Source organism: Sabethes cyaneus, chromosome 1 (assembly GCF_943734655.1).
Source record: "Sabethes cyaneus chromosome 1, idSabCyanKW18_F2, whole genome shotgun sequence".
NCBI lineage: Eukaryota > Metazoa > Arthropoda > Insecta > Diptera > Culicidae > Sabethes > Sabethes cyaneus.
The window spans coordinates 79,490,616-79,507,964 of record NC_071353.1 but is presented as its reverse complement, the minus strand read 5'-3'; the positions used below and the strand labels follow the sequence as shown (position 1 = coordinate 79,507,964).

Below are 17,349 nucleotides of genomic sequence, written 5' to 3'. Positions count from 1 at the left end.
ATTTCACAGAACCTCGTCCACGTCTGTTTCGCTATCTGTTGCAGAATTATTTTCGTTCTGGGATTTTTGTAAAAGTTTGTATGCTGCTGGTAACAACCGGATTGATTTTTTTTACTGTTGGTCTTCTTAAAGTTGAAATTAATGGATCCGACGTCATTAACAATCTTCTGAAAACATCTTCGTTTATCGAATCCTGCGAATCATCTGTGACCCCGTGCAAACCATTTTCGAAATAACCAATCAAAATACATCGAAATGTAAAAAATATCACCTACCGAACTAATTCCAAGAACTTTGATATCAATATTGCTAGGTTTTATTGTTGTTCACAGTCTTCAATTCTTCAGTTTTACCTCCTATCCTAGACTGACCACCCATGACCCCACAGGAACCTACTCCGGAATGGGCAACCTGATTCATCTCATTATATGAAATAGTTCACTGTATGAATTTTTAGAGTTTTTATATCCGCATGACTGATTTTCCTGCAATACAATCAGTTCTCTACCTCACAGCGGACACTCTGTCGGAATTCCGGATTTTCGGGCCCCGTGTGTCTTTTAATGGCCAAACGGCCAAATAATTCAAAACTAAATAAATTAACGAATCAAATGACACCTATTTCATCAAAATCCGTGTAAAATTGTTGATGTTATAACAATATCAATTTTGGGTACCCGGGTACCCTTGTCGCCCTACTAAAGGTGTTTTTTTTGTCGCACACATAACGGTTAAACAAAATCTCATGACTAACTGTCATCGTATGAGTGAACCATAAAAATTTCGACAACTTTGACACCATTAATGGAAAACTAAGCATACTTAAAGTATCTAGATAACGATAACACTTACGCGTCTGTAAATATATGTCGCTTTTTTTTTCGTTTGTCACTGATGGGGACACCATCATCGTCAACAATAAAATCATCGGCATCCGATTCTTCATCATCTTCTTCTTCATGGTTATCTGCAGTTGCTGAAGCAAGGTTGCGATTGCCATCGCGATCAGAATGATGCTCGTCTTCCTGAAATTATATATAGAATATATCTTAATATGACTATTGAACATTCAGTAGAAGATTTTGTTGCCACGATGTCAATCAACAACTCAAAAATAAATGGATATTTGGATGTAGAGTGATTTATGTATTTTGTACAGGCTAAGGAAGCATTTCGATAGAATAGGAAATATTTCTTCGAAATAAACATAAAAGTGAAATGTTTGACAGTAGGTATTTTGTCACCAGCACTAACTTAGACTTGGTAAACGGCTAGATAATGCGGAATATAGACCCCATAGTGGTCGTTAGCCTCTTATCCAGCAACTCCGATCCCGACCTCCTCGTGGTACCAGCTGGAATACGAGCAACCCTAGCGGAGATCGGGTAACCAACCCCGGTGGAAACTAAGGTCGTATACTAACCGGGAAGGAGGTATAGTGCGTCTCGGCACTATGAGATGGCAGCCCCATCGCGAGACTCGGTAGTGTTGCCCCAGTACGGCTACACACCTAAACTAAACTTAACTAACAACATTCAAGCATATTCGGAGCGGAATATTCGGCATCGACCTAGGCGACGAAATAAGGACGACGAATGGAGACTCGGGACTTGGAACTGCAGATCGCTAAATTTCGCAGGTTGCGAGCGGGTGCTGATTGAACAGCTGGAACCCCGCAAACTCGGCATCGTAGCTCTGCAGGAAATCTGTCGCAAAGGAGAGAAGGTATGGAAGATCCGTGGCGGAAAGGCCCAGTTTTACCAGAGCGGTGGCGCTACCAACGAACTGGGAACGGGCTTTGTAGTGCTGGGCGGAATGCAGGATCGCGTGATAGATTGGAAGGCGATCAACGAGAGAATGTGTGTATTGAGGATAAAGGGCCGTTTCTTCAATTATAGCATCATTAACGTGCACTGCCCGCACGACGGTAGACCCGACGATGAGAAAGAAGCGTTCTACGCGAGGCTGGAGGCAACGTACGACAGCTGCTCGTCACGGGACATCAAGATCGTCATCGGGGATATGAACGCCCAGGTCGGTAGGGAAGAAATGTATAGACCGGTGGTAGGACCCCATAGCCTGCACACCGACACAAATGATAACGGCCAACGATGTATAAACTTCGCAGCTTCCCGAGGCCTGGTGATCCGAAGTACCTTTTTCCCGCGCAAGGATATCCACAAAGCCACCTGGAGATCACCTGACCAATGTACAATGAACCAAATTGACCACGTTCTCATAGAGGGCCGGTTCTTCTCTAACATCACGAACGTACGCTCCCGTCGGGGTGCGGATATTGATTCTGACCATTACCTAGTAGCAGTACATGTGCGCTCAAAGCTGTCCACCGTATACCGGACACGTCAAAGCCGTCCTCCTCGGCTGAACATCAGGCAGCTAGATAACCCACAAGCTGCCGAGAACTACGCGCGAGTACTGAATGAGGCACTGCCTTCTTCCGAGGAGTTAGGTGCTTCAAACCTCGAAGACGGTTGGGGCAGAATACGTTCGGCCATCGGAGAGGCCGCTACCGCGGCACTAGGTATTGAGCCTCGGAGTACACAAAATGATTGGTTTGATGGGGAATGCCAACAAGCGGTGGAGGAGAAAAAAATGCTTGGAAAAATTATCTAAGTATTGCCACTAGAGAGAACCTGGCCAAGTACCGACGAGCTAGGAACCAGTTGACCACGATCCTGAGGAGAAAAAAGCGCCAAAAGGAGGACAGAGATCGTGAAGAATTAGAACAACTATTCCGAGCTAATGACACGCGCAAGTTTTATGAGAAGGTGAACCAAACTCGGAAGGGCTACACACCGAAACCTGACATGTGTAGGGACGAGGGAGGGAATCTAATTACAAACGAGCGCGAGGTGGTCGACAGGTGGAAGCAGTTCTTCGATGAACACCTCAATGGCGAAGTCGCAGAAGGAGGCGGAACGGAAATTAACCTAGGAGCGCCCATGGAAGATAGTGATGTCCTAGCACCTGATCTCCAAGAAGTCAAACGAGAAATCAGGTTGCTGAAGACCAATAAAGCCGCTGGAAAGGACCGCCTACCGGCAGAGCTTTATAAACATGGCGGGGAAACGCTAGCAAAGGCTCTACACTGGGTTATTTCGAGAATTTGGGAGGAGGAAAAGCTACCGGAGGAATGGATGGAAGGAGTGGTTTGTCCCATCTACAAAAAGGGTGATCGGCTAGACTGCTGCAATTATCGTGGTATTACGCTGGTAAACGCCGCCTACAAGGTACTCTCCCAGATCCTGTTACGCCGGCTGTCACCGATAGCACAAGGTTTCGTAGGGAATTATCAGGCGGGTTTCATGGGGGCTGGCGCAACTACGGACCAAATGTTTACTATCCGACAGATCTTGCAGAAATGTCGGGAGTACAACGTGCCCACGCATCACATCTTTATCGATTTCAAAGCAGCATACGATACAGTCGATCGAGACAAGCTATGGCAGATAATGCACGAATACGGTTTTCCGGACAAACTGACGCGACTGATCAGAGCTACATTGGATCGAGTGATGTGTTTCGTACGCATCTCTGGGACACTCTCGAGTCCCTTCGAGACGCGACGAGGGTTGAGACAAGGTGACGGTCTATCCTGCATGCTGTTCAACATCGCTCTTGAGGGGGTGATCCGACGAGCGGGCATTGAAACGAGAGGCACGATTTTTACCAAGAGTAGCCAACTTCTAGGCTTTGCAGATGACTTCGATATCATTGCCAGGAACTTTGCGACGGCGGAGGCAATCTACGCCAGACTGAAAGCGGAGTCTAGAAGAATTGGGCTAAAAATAAATGCGTCGAAGACCAAATACATGAAAGGAAGAGGCTCAAAGGAAACAAATGCGCGCCTCCCACGGACGGTAACCGTTGACGGCGACGAACTAGAAGTGGTAGAAGAGTTCGTGTATTTGGGATCGCTGGTGACCGCGGACAACAACACTAGTAAGGAGATCCAGCGGCGCATCCAAGCGGGAAATCGGGCCTACTTTGCCCTTCGCAAAACGCTACGATCAGGAAGCATACGCCGCCGCACGAAGCTAACAATGTACAAAACCATTATTAGACCGGTAGTTCTTTATGGACTTGAAGCCGTGACGCTGCTTACGGAGGACATACGCGCCCTTGCCGTGTTTGAGCGGAAAGTGCTGCGGACGATATTTGGCGGAGTACAAACTGAAAGCGGAGAGTGGCGGAGGCGTATGAATCACGAGCTACAGGCACTGCTTGGGGAGACTCCCATCGTACATCTAGCGAAAGTTAGCAGGCTACGGTGGGCCGGACACGTCGTAAGGATGCCGGACGACAGTGCGACGAAAACGGTCCTCTTCAACAACCCCACCGGCACCAGGAACAGGGGGGCCCAACGTGCACGATGGCTCGACCAGGTCGAAAGCGATTTGCGACTTCTGAGACGACTAGGAAATTGGCGACGAGTGGCCCAAGACCGAGTTGAATGGAGACGAGTGCTTGAAACAGCACGAGCCACCCCGGCTCTATGCTGCTGAAGAAGAAAAAGAACTAACTTAGACTTCCAAAAAAACGGCAAACGATTTTTCTTCCGTACCGTACATTAAACCTATAGTGTCGGAAGTAGTGCGCTGTATTGCAAATGAAACGTGCTATACAGTGTACTACTTTCGAAACTACTATGTTACCTGACTCACTGCGAATATGCGTTGTGTTCGCGGGATCGTGTTGGTTCGAAAGGTTTCGAAAAATATCGCCCTTGTATTGAAAATATCGTTAATTTTGATCACTAAAAATAACGTACTTAAACGTTATATTTCAAGTGCCAGTAGTACGCAATAATTGTATTGTGAAACTGAATTGTTATTTATGCATCTTTTTACAAGTTAAATGCAATAACAAAAGCACAACTTATAAAAAATCGTTTGTTATCGATACTAGCTACATATGCGTTATAAACGAATAAAACGTATGGTTACGTTTTATTTCAATAACACGTATATTCGCAGTGAGTCAGGCAAAACAGTTGTGTGCGTGTAAAAGAACGATTATACGATATTTCCGCAGTGGCAAACTTAACTTTCGTTTCGGCAGCATCTGTAATAACGTTTAGGTACGTTATTTTTAGTGATCAATATTAACGATATTTTCGATACAAAGGCGATATTTTTCGAAACCTTTCGAACCAACACGATCCCGCGAACACAACGCATATTCGCAGTGAGTCAGGTAACACAGTAGGTACAAATGATCGCCTGTTTTTCAGAGATGGCTAAACCGATTTATGCGCTATTAGTCTCATTTGAAAGGTAACATAGCCTTATAGATCACTATTGATTTGTTTTTTGATTGGACGTTTAATTCAAAAGTTATGAGAAATCGTATTCTACACACTAAAATTTACAATTTTTTTAACGATTTCGTCTTAGATAATGTATCTAGTTTAAATTAGTTTGACATCAAATTAGAGGTTTAATTGCTGCAAATATATCTGCAAAATTTCAGAAGAATTGGTTTTGCCGGTCAAAAGATATTAATCCTTGAACACTCACACCAACCTTTGATGCAACGGCTAAAGTTGTCCTAGGAAACAGTCTTGTTTTTATTGATATTGGTGCAAAGTGTTAAATTTTCAGTATTGATTACACACATCAAAAATACTCCAACGAACAGTATTTGTTATTTTTTCAATATTTTTAACAAACAAACCGTGGTACGAAAGAAATATATATGACTAGCTGACCCGACAAACTTCGTATTGCCACAAATTAAACTGTGTTGTACATAAATCGTGAATCTCGGATGACTTTTGTCACAATTTTGAGTTTTGCAAGTTTCTAGGGAGTTCATGGGTGTTTTAATATACAAATTTTCCTCACAGTAAAGTAGAAAACAACTCCCCCATTGCTTAGCCTGATAAAATAAAGCGGATAGCATTTAAATATTCGCCATCATTACAAACCATTTCGCCGAATACCATTTTGCGGAACACCAATTCTCGGTTGACCATAACGCGGAATATAGAGTTTCGCAAAAAACCGTACGCGGGATGTACCATTTCACGGAAAATCTTTCCGTAGAAAGACCATTTCGCAGGGGTGACCCAACTGAAGAAAAGTAATAGAGGTCAGTAGATCTAGGAAAATAAATAAACCTAGATAGAGGTGATCTCTACGGGGGGCTGCCCCCTGAAGTGACCGGAGCTTCCGACGGCAGGTCGCCGGCAACACTCGCGGCCTGTGGCCGTCTCGCGCTGAATTATCTAATGTTACTATTGATAGTTTTTGGTGGTCTTGTTATTGATTAATGTTTTATGAAAGAGTCTAGAATTTCTCGAGTTCGATTAGTTTTTGAGTTACGCAAAAATTTCTGTTTTATTTGTATGAGAGTCCTTATCCTCCTACCACAGGGGTGAGGGGTCTCAAACTATCATCAAAAAAATTCCTGCCTCCAAAACCCCCCACATGCCAACTTTGGTTCCATTTGCTTGATTACTTCTCGAGTTATGAGGATATTTGTATTTCATTTGTATGGAAGCCCCCCTCGTAAAAAGGGAGAGGGGTCCTAATTCATCATAGAAAAAATTCATGCCTCCAAAAACATCCACATGCCAAATATGGTTCTATTTGATTAATTAGTTCTCGAGTTATGAGGTAATTTGTATTTAATTTGTATAGGGGCGCCCCCTCCTGAAGCGGGGAGAGAATTCAATTCACCATAGAAAACATCCTTGTCTCCAAAAACACCCACATTTCATATTTTGTTCCATTTGCTTGATAAGTTCTCGAGTTATGAGGAAATTTGTATTTCATGTGTATGGAAGCCCCCCCTCCTAAAAAAGTAAGGGGTCCTAATTCATCATAGAAAAATTCATGCCTCCAAAAACACCCACATGCCAAATATGGTTCCATTTGATTAATTAATTCTCGAGTTATGAGGAAATTTGCAAATCGACAGCTTGGATTTATATTTAAAATAGCTAAAGAATTCCGTGATCCCATGTGCCTCCGATCACTTTACTACTCCCTGGTGCGTTCCGTCCTTGAGACCAACTCGGTTGTTTGGTGCCCATTCAATGCTAACTGGATAGTAAGAATTGAAGCGGTTCAGCGAAAATTCGTACGTTATGCTTTACGATTCCTTCCATGGCGGAATCATCATCAGCTAGCACCGTATGTAGAGCGCTGCCAGCTTCTTGAAATGCAGACTTTGGAGCGAAGGCGGTTCGAAGCTCAAGCTGTTTTTGTGGGAAAAATTCTGTTTGGCGAGATCGATGCTCCGAATATTTTACAGCAGCCTAATATGTTTGCACCGGAAAGAACCCTGCGACCCAGAAATCTGCTGTTATTACCTCAGCGGAATGCAACGTACGGGCAACATGACCCCATCCGCTTCATGTCGGCAAGTTTTAATGCCGTAGCCGATATAGAGTAGGGCGGGGCATAAGTGCGATGTTTGAAGTTGTCATTAATTTTCGTGAGATATAAAGAAGGACAACAACACAATATATTTTATAGTGATGCAGTAACTCAATGTCTTCACATTCAACTATAAATCATCTGCCGTAATAGTGTTTTGCAAAATAAATTCTTCTTTCTTCTGATCAAGTGCAGATTCGCACTTTTACCCCACTAGCGGGGCAAAAGTTCGAAGCTCGAATCCATGAAATTGGCCCAGCAGTAGCTAACAAAACCATATTATCTTCAATCTGCGTTACGTTTCGGTAAGGAATATTCTCAATTTGTACCTTTTCTATTTTGCAGTGGTGTATTGCAGCCTCCGCTAGATCGAAACTTTTCCAAACGTTTGTTTTTTGTTTCAACAGCGGAAACACATTGTTTTTCTTTGGCCAACATCTGTAGAGCACACAGTTTTCTGCAGATCTTTCATTTCTAGTATCTGTAATATAGTGCCTAAAGCAGTATATAATTAGCTATACATTTTTGACTCGTCCGTGAATCGCACTTTTGCCCCGTCCGTGAATCGAACTTTTACCCCGCTAGGCGCTTGACGGGGTTAGATAGAATTACGGAAAAGCGAAATATATTTTGTAAATTATTTTCGCCGTATTTTCAAAACAGATATGTGAGTGATGTAAAACACTGCTACAAATTTTCAAGAAGTAATAACCTCCTGTTGATATCGTATTTGCCGTATAACGAAAAATTACATCAAAACCGCCCTAAAATAACATTTGCGCATAACTCAGCAGCTATGATTCGTAAGCAACCAAAGTTTACGTTAGATTCAAGCTGTCAAAGTAGCACCCATCCATGCCAATGTAGAAAATTTACTCGGAATCTGCACCGATAAATCATTGAATCGCACTTTTACCCGCATCGCACTTTTACCCCTCCTTACTCTATTTGATTTTAACTTAACCGTAACAACGTTCAAACAACGGCTTCGTAGTTAACTATGTTCTTTGTATGTTTTCATATTGTTTGTACTGTTAGTTGCATAGTGCACGTGCTATTTATCATTAAGACTACTATTAAGTCAGATGATGTATCTTATATCAAAATAAAATAAAATAAAACTTGTGTCGGAGCCCCCCCTCCTAAAGTAGGGAGAGGTTTCAATTCACCATAGAAAAAAAAATTGCCTACAAAAACATCCACATGCTAAATTTGGTTCAATTTGCTTGATTAGTTCTCGAGTTATGAGGAAATTTGTTTTCCATTTGTATGGGAGCCCCCCCTCCTAAAAAAAGTAAGGGGTCCTAATTCATCATAGAATAAATTCTTGTCTCCAAAAACACCCACATGTCAAATTTTGTTCCATTTGCTTGATTGGTTATCGAGTTATGAGGAAATTTGTATTTCATTTGTATGGAAAGCCCCCCTTCTTGAAAGGGAGAGGGGTCATAATTCCCCTCCCAAAGAGGGGAGGGGTCTCAATCCACCATAGAAAAAAAAATTGCCTGCAAAAACACCCACATGCTATATTTGGTTCCATTTGCTTGATTAGTTCTGGAGTTATGAGGAAATTTGTATTTCATTTGTATGGGAGCCCCCCCCCCCCTCTTAGTGGGGGCAGGGGTCTCTAACCATCATAAGAACCTTCCCTGGCCCTAAAAACCCCTATATGCAATTTTTCACGCCGATCGGTTCAGTAGTTTTCGATTCTATAAGGAACATGCGGGCAGCCTGCCAGAAATCCATTTTTATAGCTATAGATAGCTATAGCCCCCCCCTCTTAGTTGAGGGAGGGATCTCTAACCATCATAAGAACCTTCCCTGGCACCAAAAACCCATACATACAAATTTTCACTCCGATCGGTTCAGTAGTTTTCGATTCTATAAGCAACATAGGGCAGACAGAAATCCATTTTTATGAGCATAGATTTGTATGGGATCCGCCCTCTTAGTGGGGGGATGAGTCTTTTGCCATCGAGAGAACCTTCCTTGGCCCCAAAAACCCCTACATGCAAATTTTCACGCCGATCGGATCGGATTTTCAATTCTAAAAGGAACATAGGGAACAAACAGACAGACAGAGACAGACAGACAGAGACAGACAGACAGACAGAGACAGACAGAGACAGACAGACAGACAGACAGAAACAGACAGACAGACAGACAGAAATCCTTTATTATAGGTATAGATAACAAAGGTTTAGAAATTGGTCGAAAAACACGAAGTTGATCTGAGGCCGAGTCGCATATACCAATCGATAGAGCTCGACGAACTGAGCAATGTCTGTGTGTGTGTGTGTGTGTGTGTGTGTGTGTGTGTGTGTATGTGTGTGTGTGTGTGTGTGTGTGTGTGTGTGTGTGTGTGTGTGTGTGTGTGTGTGTGTGTGTGTGTGTGTGTGTGTGTGTGTGTGTGTGCGTGTGTCTGTGCGTGTGTCTGTGCGTGTGTCTGTGCGTGTGTGTGTATGTGTGTGTGTGTATGTGTGTGTGTGTATGTGTGTGTGTGTATGTGTGTGTGTGTATGTGTGTGTGTATGTGTGTGCAGCTCATTTTCTATCGCCTGTTTCTCGGATATGGCTGAACCGATTTCTGCGCTATTAGTCTTATTTGGAAGGTATTATTGCCTAGTATATCACTATTGGATTGTTTCATGGTCCGATGTTTCATTTAAAAGTTATAAGCAAAAATGTGAAAACTATGTGGCACAATTTTCTCCGGAACCATACAACCAATTTCAATGATCTTAGTACCAAATGAAAGCTCTTGCTATCAAAAAAATTTTCAGGAAGTTTTATTGGAAACAAACAAGTAGTTTAAAAGTAATGCTTAAAAACGTGTTTTGACAAGGTAATAATTATCGCCTGTTTCTCAGAGATGGTAAAGCCGATTTATGCGCTATTAGTCTCATTTGAAAGGCAATATAGCCGGATAGATCACTGTTGAATTGTTTTTTGATTGGTAAAAGTCCAAGTTTGAAAGTTATGAGCAATTGAAGTTACACGTTAAAATTTACAATACTTTATAACGATTTTAACCAAGATAATTTATCTAGTTTCAATTGTTTTAGTATTAAACGAGAGGTCTCAACACTGCAAATGAATTTGTCAAATTTCATAAGGATTGGTTCTGCTGGTCAAAAGATATTTAAAAATGATTGATGAAATTTATTCAAGAAAACTTTAATGACGAAACCTTTAATGGGACCAAAACTCAAAAACAGAATAATATAGTAAAAATGTATAATTTTTCAACGGGTGTTTCTTTGGAGCAGTTAATTAATAAAATATAGCACATTTTCTTACACTTTTAGGGTGACTGTGAATCCGCCTAATAGGGTGACACATGTTTTAGGTTTTAAACGCGTCCAAAAAATAGCGTCTTCACAAAAATTGTAGAACACACTAAAATAAGCAACTTTGATGCATATAGTAACTATCTATCTCTTACTGGTTGCGAAATTTAATGATTTGTTTAAAGAAACCACTTTAAAATCAAGCAAAGCAAAGTCATGAGTGTAAACATCCTTCAGAACTTGACCCTTCTTTATCGACAGACTTCGCAGCTGGTTATTAGAGTACAGGAAAATTACGGGGCTAGGACAAAGATCCTGTTAACTCTGTAGCGGCACCGATCAGTCGAGATTCGAACATACGACGAGTGGCTTGTTAGGCTAGCATTGTACCCCGAAGCTAACAGCCACTTTAAAATCAGTTCTGCTCAAAAATTCTGTACACGATATTTTCATTGCTTTCCTATGTTCTAAGTTATTTAGTAGGTTAAAATACACTCTGAAGATTGTTTATCGCTAGGATGTATATGGATGATAACTAGCACAGCGTTAACAATTGAATTAAGTTCCGAAAACGTGACGATTTCTGTATGATCATTTCCAGCTCAAAACGCTAAAAAAAGCCATTTTTACTCGACTATTTTCGATTGGAATTGGAATTTGAATGTGAAAATAGTTTCTTTCTAAACCTAATATTAAATATGGAAATTTTCCATGTTTATCTGTAAGTAAAAAATAAAAAGGTTTGACAAAACGGGTCTTTTTTTAAAAAGGAGGTACTACCACTAATCGTACCACTAATGGGGGTATCAATCGGCACCAAATTTAAGATTTTTGCTTTCTGACCTAAAATGAACAATCTGACAAAATTTGGTTTAAATCCGTGAAGGTCGATTACACGGTTATCGGATACTTTGCATGTGTTTACTCTAAAAGACAATTTTTAGATTTCACATCTGAATAACTTGAGAACGGCTGGGCCTAAGAAACAGTTTATATAAGAATTTAGTTCAAAGTGATGCGTATATAAATAAACTCTGTCAGTTTTATGAAAATTACAAATTCAAATGCAAATCAAAAATAATATTTTAGCTGGAAATGCCCATATCAAATTACATAGGGTCAGAAGGAAAGGGGTGTAAGTGACAAAAAGTAAATTTCGAGAAAATCAGATCCAAAGTTAACATCGTCTAGAAAATTCGTCAGATTATATAATAGAAAACTAATGACGCACTTTGGTTGTGTTAGCTTAACTTTATTAAATTCTATTGAAATCATGGAAAACCACTTTGATTTTCGGGATTTATAAAATAGTTTTGAAAATGTTATTTGCACTTACACCCCTTTCCTTCTCAGTTATGCACTTGTACCCCTTTCATTTCAAGCAATTATAGGGAATTACTACTTGGAGTAAAAAGGGTGGAAGTGCAAATCTTGGAATCATATTACAATCGTCTAGGTAGGTAGGTTAGCGGGCAGACAGCAGTAGTTCAGGATTTTCTCACTACGTGGCGCTAGTGCAGATGTAATATTCTTGTATAGGCTGTATCTTTCGCTACTGACTATTTAGAAAGTTGCAGTCTTCGGGAAGGTTGTTCAAATGACTGTCATTTCAGAAATGACACTGAAAATAGTTCAGAATATTCTTAACGTGCAGCGCTAGTGTATATGCGAACTCGTTTTATCTGCTTAGCATATAATTCATGTAACCTAAGGTATTACTTTCTTAGGCAAAGTTGTTTGTGTAATAGCAGCCTTGCAGATGGTATAGAAAATAGTGCAGAATTGCCTCACTACGTGGCGCTACCGTATATGTAATATTACAGTATACGCTGTAACTTACGCTACTGACCTCAAAGCTATTCGAAATTATAGTAAGCACCTTTATTCTGTCTCGTACGAAAAATTATATTTCCACTGATCAACATGGATTTATGCCTGGGCGATCTGCTGGCACGAACCTTCTTACATTTACGTCTACATGCATTTCGCACATGGAACAAAAGGCTCAAGTCGATGCAATCTATACAGATTTGAAAGCGGCGTTCGATCGTATAGATCATGGCATACTACTAAGAAAAATTTCACGACTTGGAGCTTCACAAAAGTTTACTCTATGGCTTGGTTCATACCTGCGTGGCAGAAGTCTGCGTGTGAATCTCAATTCCTGCCATTCGTTACAATTTACAAACAACTCTGGTGTGCCTCAAGGCAGTAATATGGGGCCTTTGTTATTTACACTTTTCTTTAATGACGTAACCTTATTGCTGGGTGTAGGTGTAAAGCTAGTATATGCCGATGATTTGAAACTGTATCTTGTTGTAAGATCTATCGATGATTGTCGCCGATTGCAAGAGCTCTTGGATATATTTGTGAGCTGGTGCCGCAGAAACTGGTTACTTATTAGCATTGCTAAATGTCACGTTATGACGTTTCACCGTTCAGTGAACCCTGTAGTCTTCCGCTATCAAATCGACGACCAAGAACTCAGGAGAGTAGACCAAGTTACTGATCTTGGTGTTCTGCTGGATGCCAAACTCTCTTTCAATCTACATCGTACGAATCTGATCACTAAAGCAACACGTCAGCTCGGTTTTATCTCCAAAATCGCTCGGGATTTTAATGACCCGCACTGCCTGAAGGCACTGTATTGCTCGTTGGTACGGCCACTACTTGAATATACTAGCGTGGTTTGGTGCCCTCAACAGCTTGTGTGGATTTTGCGAATCGAACGCGTGCAGAAAAGGTTTGTTCGGTTTGCATTACGAAACCTGCCCTGGCGAGACCCAGTGAACCTGCCTCCGTACCCTGACCGCTGTCGACTCTTCGGGCTTGAAACTCTTGAACGACACAGGAAATATGAACAAGCAATGCTTGTTGCTAAAATTATGAATGGTGAGATAGACTGTCCGGATCTATTGGCACAGCTGAACTTCCGTGCCTCGCAGCGTTCGCTTCGATCAACTGGTTTACTACAGCAGAATTTTCATCGCACGACGTTTGGTTTTAATGAACCGTTAGCCTGCTGCATTCGTACTTTCTGTAAAGTGGAGGACCTGTTTGACTTCGGCATGCCGTCTCAAAAGTTTTGACAGAAGTTACTGTCGTGTGTATTGTTATGAATTTGACCACAAATAATTTATGTAGACTTATAGTCAGATAAATTTTATACATATAAACAATAAACAATGAATAAACAATGATTACCTAGAAAGTAGTGGTCTTCGAGAAGTTTATACAAGTGATTGACACCTTCAAGATGGTATGAAAAATAGTTCAGAATTTTGTCATCGGCGGGGCTAGTAACTAAAGTAACTAAAGTAAAGTAACTAAAAATATTACTTTCTTCGGCAAATAAAATCATGCTCAAAGTATCGTTTCCTACCATTATCTCGATTTTTTCAATTTTGTCACTTACACCCCTTTCCTTCTCACCCCCTCATATAAGATGGTATAACAAAGGTTCCTTTCACCACTAGGTGGATTAAATCTGGGTTTTTACCTTTGTTATACTATAACAAAGGTTTAAAAATTGGTCGAAAAACACGAAATTGATCCGAGGCCCGTAGGGCCAAGTCACATATACCAATCGATAGGGTTCGACGATTTGAGCAATGTCTGTGTGTGTGTGTGTGTGTGTGTGTGTGTGTGTGTGTGTGTGTGTGTGTGTGTGTGTGTGTGTGTGTGTGTGTGTGTGTGTGTGTGTGTGTGTGTGTGTGTGTGTGTGTGTGTGTGTGTGTGTGTGTGTGTGTGTGTGTGTGTGTGTGTGTGTGTGTGTGTGTGTGTGTGTGTGTGTGTGTGTGTGTGTGTGTGTGTGTGTGTGTGTGTGTGTGTGTGTGTGTGTGTGTGTGTGTGTGTGTGTGTGTGTGTGTGTGTGTGTGTGTGTGTGTGTATGTATGTAATGATTTTTTCTATCGCCTGTTTCTCAGAGATGGCTGAACCGAATCGTTCGCTATTACTTTTGTTTGAAAGGTATTATTGTCTAGTAGATCACTATTGAGTTGCTTCGTGACACGACGTTTCGTTTAAAAGTTATAAACAAACATGTGAAAAATACGTGACACGGGTTTCTCTAGAACTACATGATCGATTTCAACGATCTTAGTATCAAATGAAAGCCCTTATTAAAGCTAAATTATTCAGAAATTTTTAATTGAAAACAAACATGTAGTTTAAAAGTTATGCTTAAAAAACCTGTTTTGACAAGGTAATAATTATCGCCTGTTTCTTAGAGATGGCCAAACCGATTTATGCGCTATTAGTCTCATTTGAAAGATGATAGATCACTATTGAATGGTTTTTTGATTGGACGTTTAATTTGAAAGTTATGAGCAACCGTATAGACCACACCAAAATTAACAATAATTTATAATGATTTTAACCAAGATAATTTACCTAATTTCAATTATTTTAATATCAAACGAGAGGTTTTGACACTACGAATATATATGCAAAATTTCATAAGAATTGGTTGTACCGATCAAAAGATATTAACCCTCGAACACTCGCGCCAACTTTTGCAACACAGTTACTCGCGCGCACTATAACCCCAAACCAAAGAAAACGTGCGCACTAGAGGTTTGACTGGGAAAACTTGGTTTTAGGTTTATCGAACCTTTAGAATAGTTTCTTGAAATTAAAAGCTCTATCGTCTGGTGGAATCTAAATTTTGACTAAATCCCCTAAAAGTGAAATAAAAAAAATTATTTGTCTTCAGTGTCAATATAACACATTGATGTGCTCTGCAAAGTTATAGAGCATATTATTACAAGAAATTTTGCTAGAGACAGTAACCTTCCATCTCTACAGCTAAGATAGAAAAATCTTATTTATTGTATATGAATTTGTAAACTCAGTTTTTATATTTTTACTCTTTTTGTAATTGTTGTATGACTTTTTCTTGTATTACAAAATTGTACAAATGATAAAAATACACAACTTTGCTGAATATAGTATACCTCTATGTTTGCTTGTTTAGGAACTGTAGAACTTTGATTATAAAAAATACCTTAATTTTGACTACGAATTACTCGACTACCAGCAGAGGGATACATTTTAAACATTTTACATTGGCTAGTTTTGCTACATACAGACACCATTTTTCCATATGAAGAAACGAGAGAAAATTCCACTTGGGGTCAATTGCGGTACACCTCGCATGCTGATTGTTTCGTTTCTGTGATGGCGGTTTATGCTGATCTATTTTTCCAACAATTTAAATTATTAATGCATTGAATAATTCCGACATTTTGCTCAGAATAAGTTTATTGAAGAATATTCGTTAGTTAAACAACGATTTGTAACTTTATAACAATATGGCGTTGAAAAACCTACACGTGTTGTACAAAATACAACAGCGTGAGTAACCGAAGGTTAATAAAAATTGATTAAAATTATTCAAGAAAACTCTATTGATGTGAATCAAATAGAAATGCATTACAGGAAATTATGCATAGTTCAAAAACCTATACACTAGACCTTTACTAGGCAATGTATATGTTAAAGAATAAGATTTCCTCTTACAACTTACTTTTATTTGCACTTACTCAAATTAATAACAACTTACTTATCCTTACTCAGCAATTAGATGAAAAAAGGATCTATCAAAATTTAAAAGTGTTCCTATTTTGTTCAAAATTTGTAAACTTATTCAATTTTCAAAAATTTTATGTAAACCAACGCATTACGCAACGTTAACCAATAGATGAATGGTATTCCGAAAACGTGTCGATTTCTATCTCAAATACCAAGTAAGACCGTATAACAAAGGTTCCTTTCACCACTAGGTGGATTAAATCGGGTTTTTTACGAGTTTTTGAACTACGCGGGACGTATCCTACGCATAAACAGCGACTTGAGTGCACACCAAACCCTATGGTAAGTGTACTAACATCTGTGTTAATCCGTTCGAAGCACCCTCCTTCAAACGGGGGTCTACCCCTAAGGCTTCAGTGTGCACGACCGTCGTCTGTCGACCTCGATTGTGGGACTCGATTCCCACAATACCGCTATACACCACCACCACAATACCCCTATACACCACCGATCGCCCAGAAACAAACCGATTGCCATACACACCAATTCCGTGATTATTACCGTTCGTGGCCCTATACACCACCGAGGTTTGACATCTGACGGTTGTCGGAGTCCGAAGACAAATTTCTGACCAACTCACCACGTTGCGTCCATCACCGTAGCCATTCCGATTCACTCGCAGGCGGTTAGAGAAACCGCTTAAACCAGTCAGCCGCCGGCGCCGAACGTACGACGAAGGAGGAAACATCGACGAGAGCAGTATGCAGTAAGATACTACCACAAAACTAATCTTTAGTTAAAGTTAAGCGAAACTGGCTCAAAGATAAATTTGTTAACAGTCGAAATGATGTTTGACAAATACTGTTTTCTCAGAAAGTCTTCCCCTCAGATCGGTTCGCGAGTTAGGCCCCGGTAGGTTAGTGTAGGACGCCTAGAGGCTACTACACTAGCCGATGGTTGTTCTTTTTGTCCTTGTTTAGTCGGCCACCCGATGTTAGGTTGGTCAGCTTTTTGTCTGTAAGTTTTAGTCAGACGTTTGAGGGATCTGCCCTGAAATATCCTAGCCGGACCGGGATTGATTCAAAGACACGCTCCTTCACAGCAATATATTTGCCTGGCGCT

At 40.6% G+C, this 17,349-nt stretch overlaps 1 protein-coding gene across 2 annotated transcripts in view; it reads right to left on the bottom strand.

Annotated features, from left to right (window-relative positions):
• The window catches only part of LOC128732916 (transcription elongation factor SPT6), a 298,517-nt gene that overhangs the window by 166,529 nt on the left and 114,639 nt on the right, over nt 1–17,349 (bottom strand). For both annotated transcript variants that reach the window (XM_053826368.1, XM_053826367.1), the window contains exon 5: nt 853–1,025. In XM_053826368.1, coding sequence (XP_053682343.1) covers nt 853–1,025 — 173 coding nt within the window. The remainder of the gene's footprint in view (nt 1–852; nt 1,026–17,349) is intronic.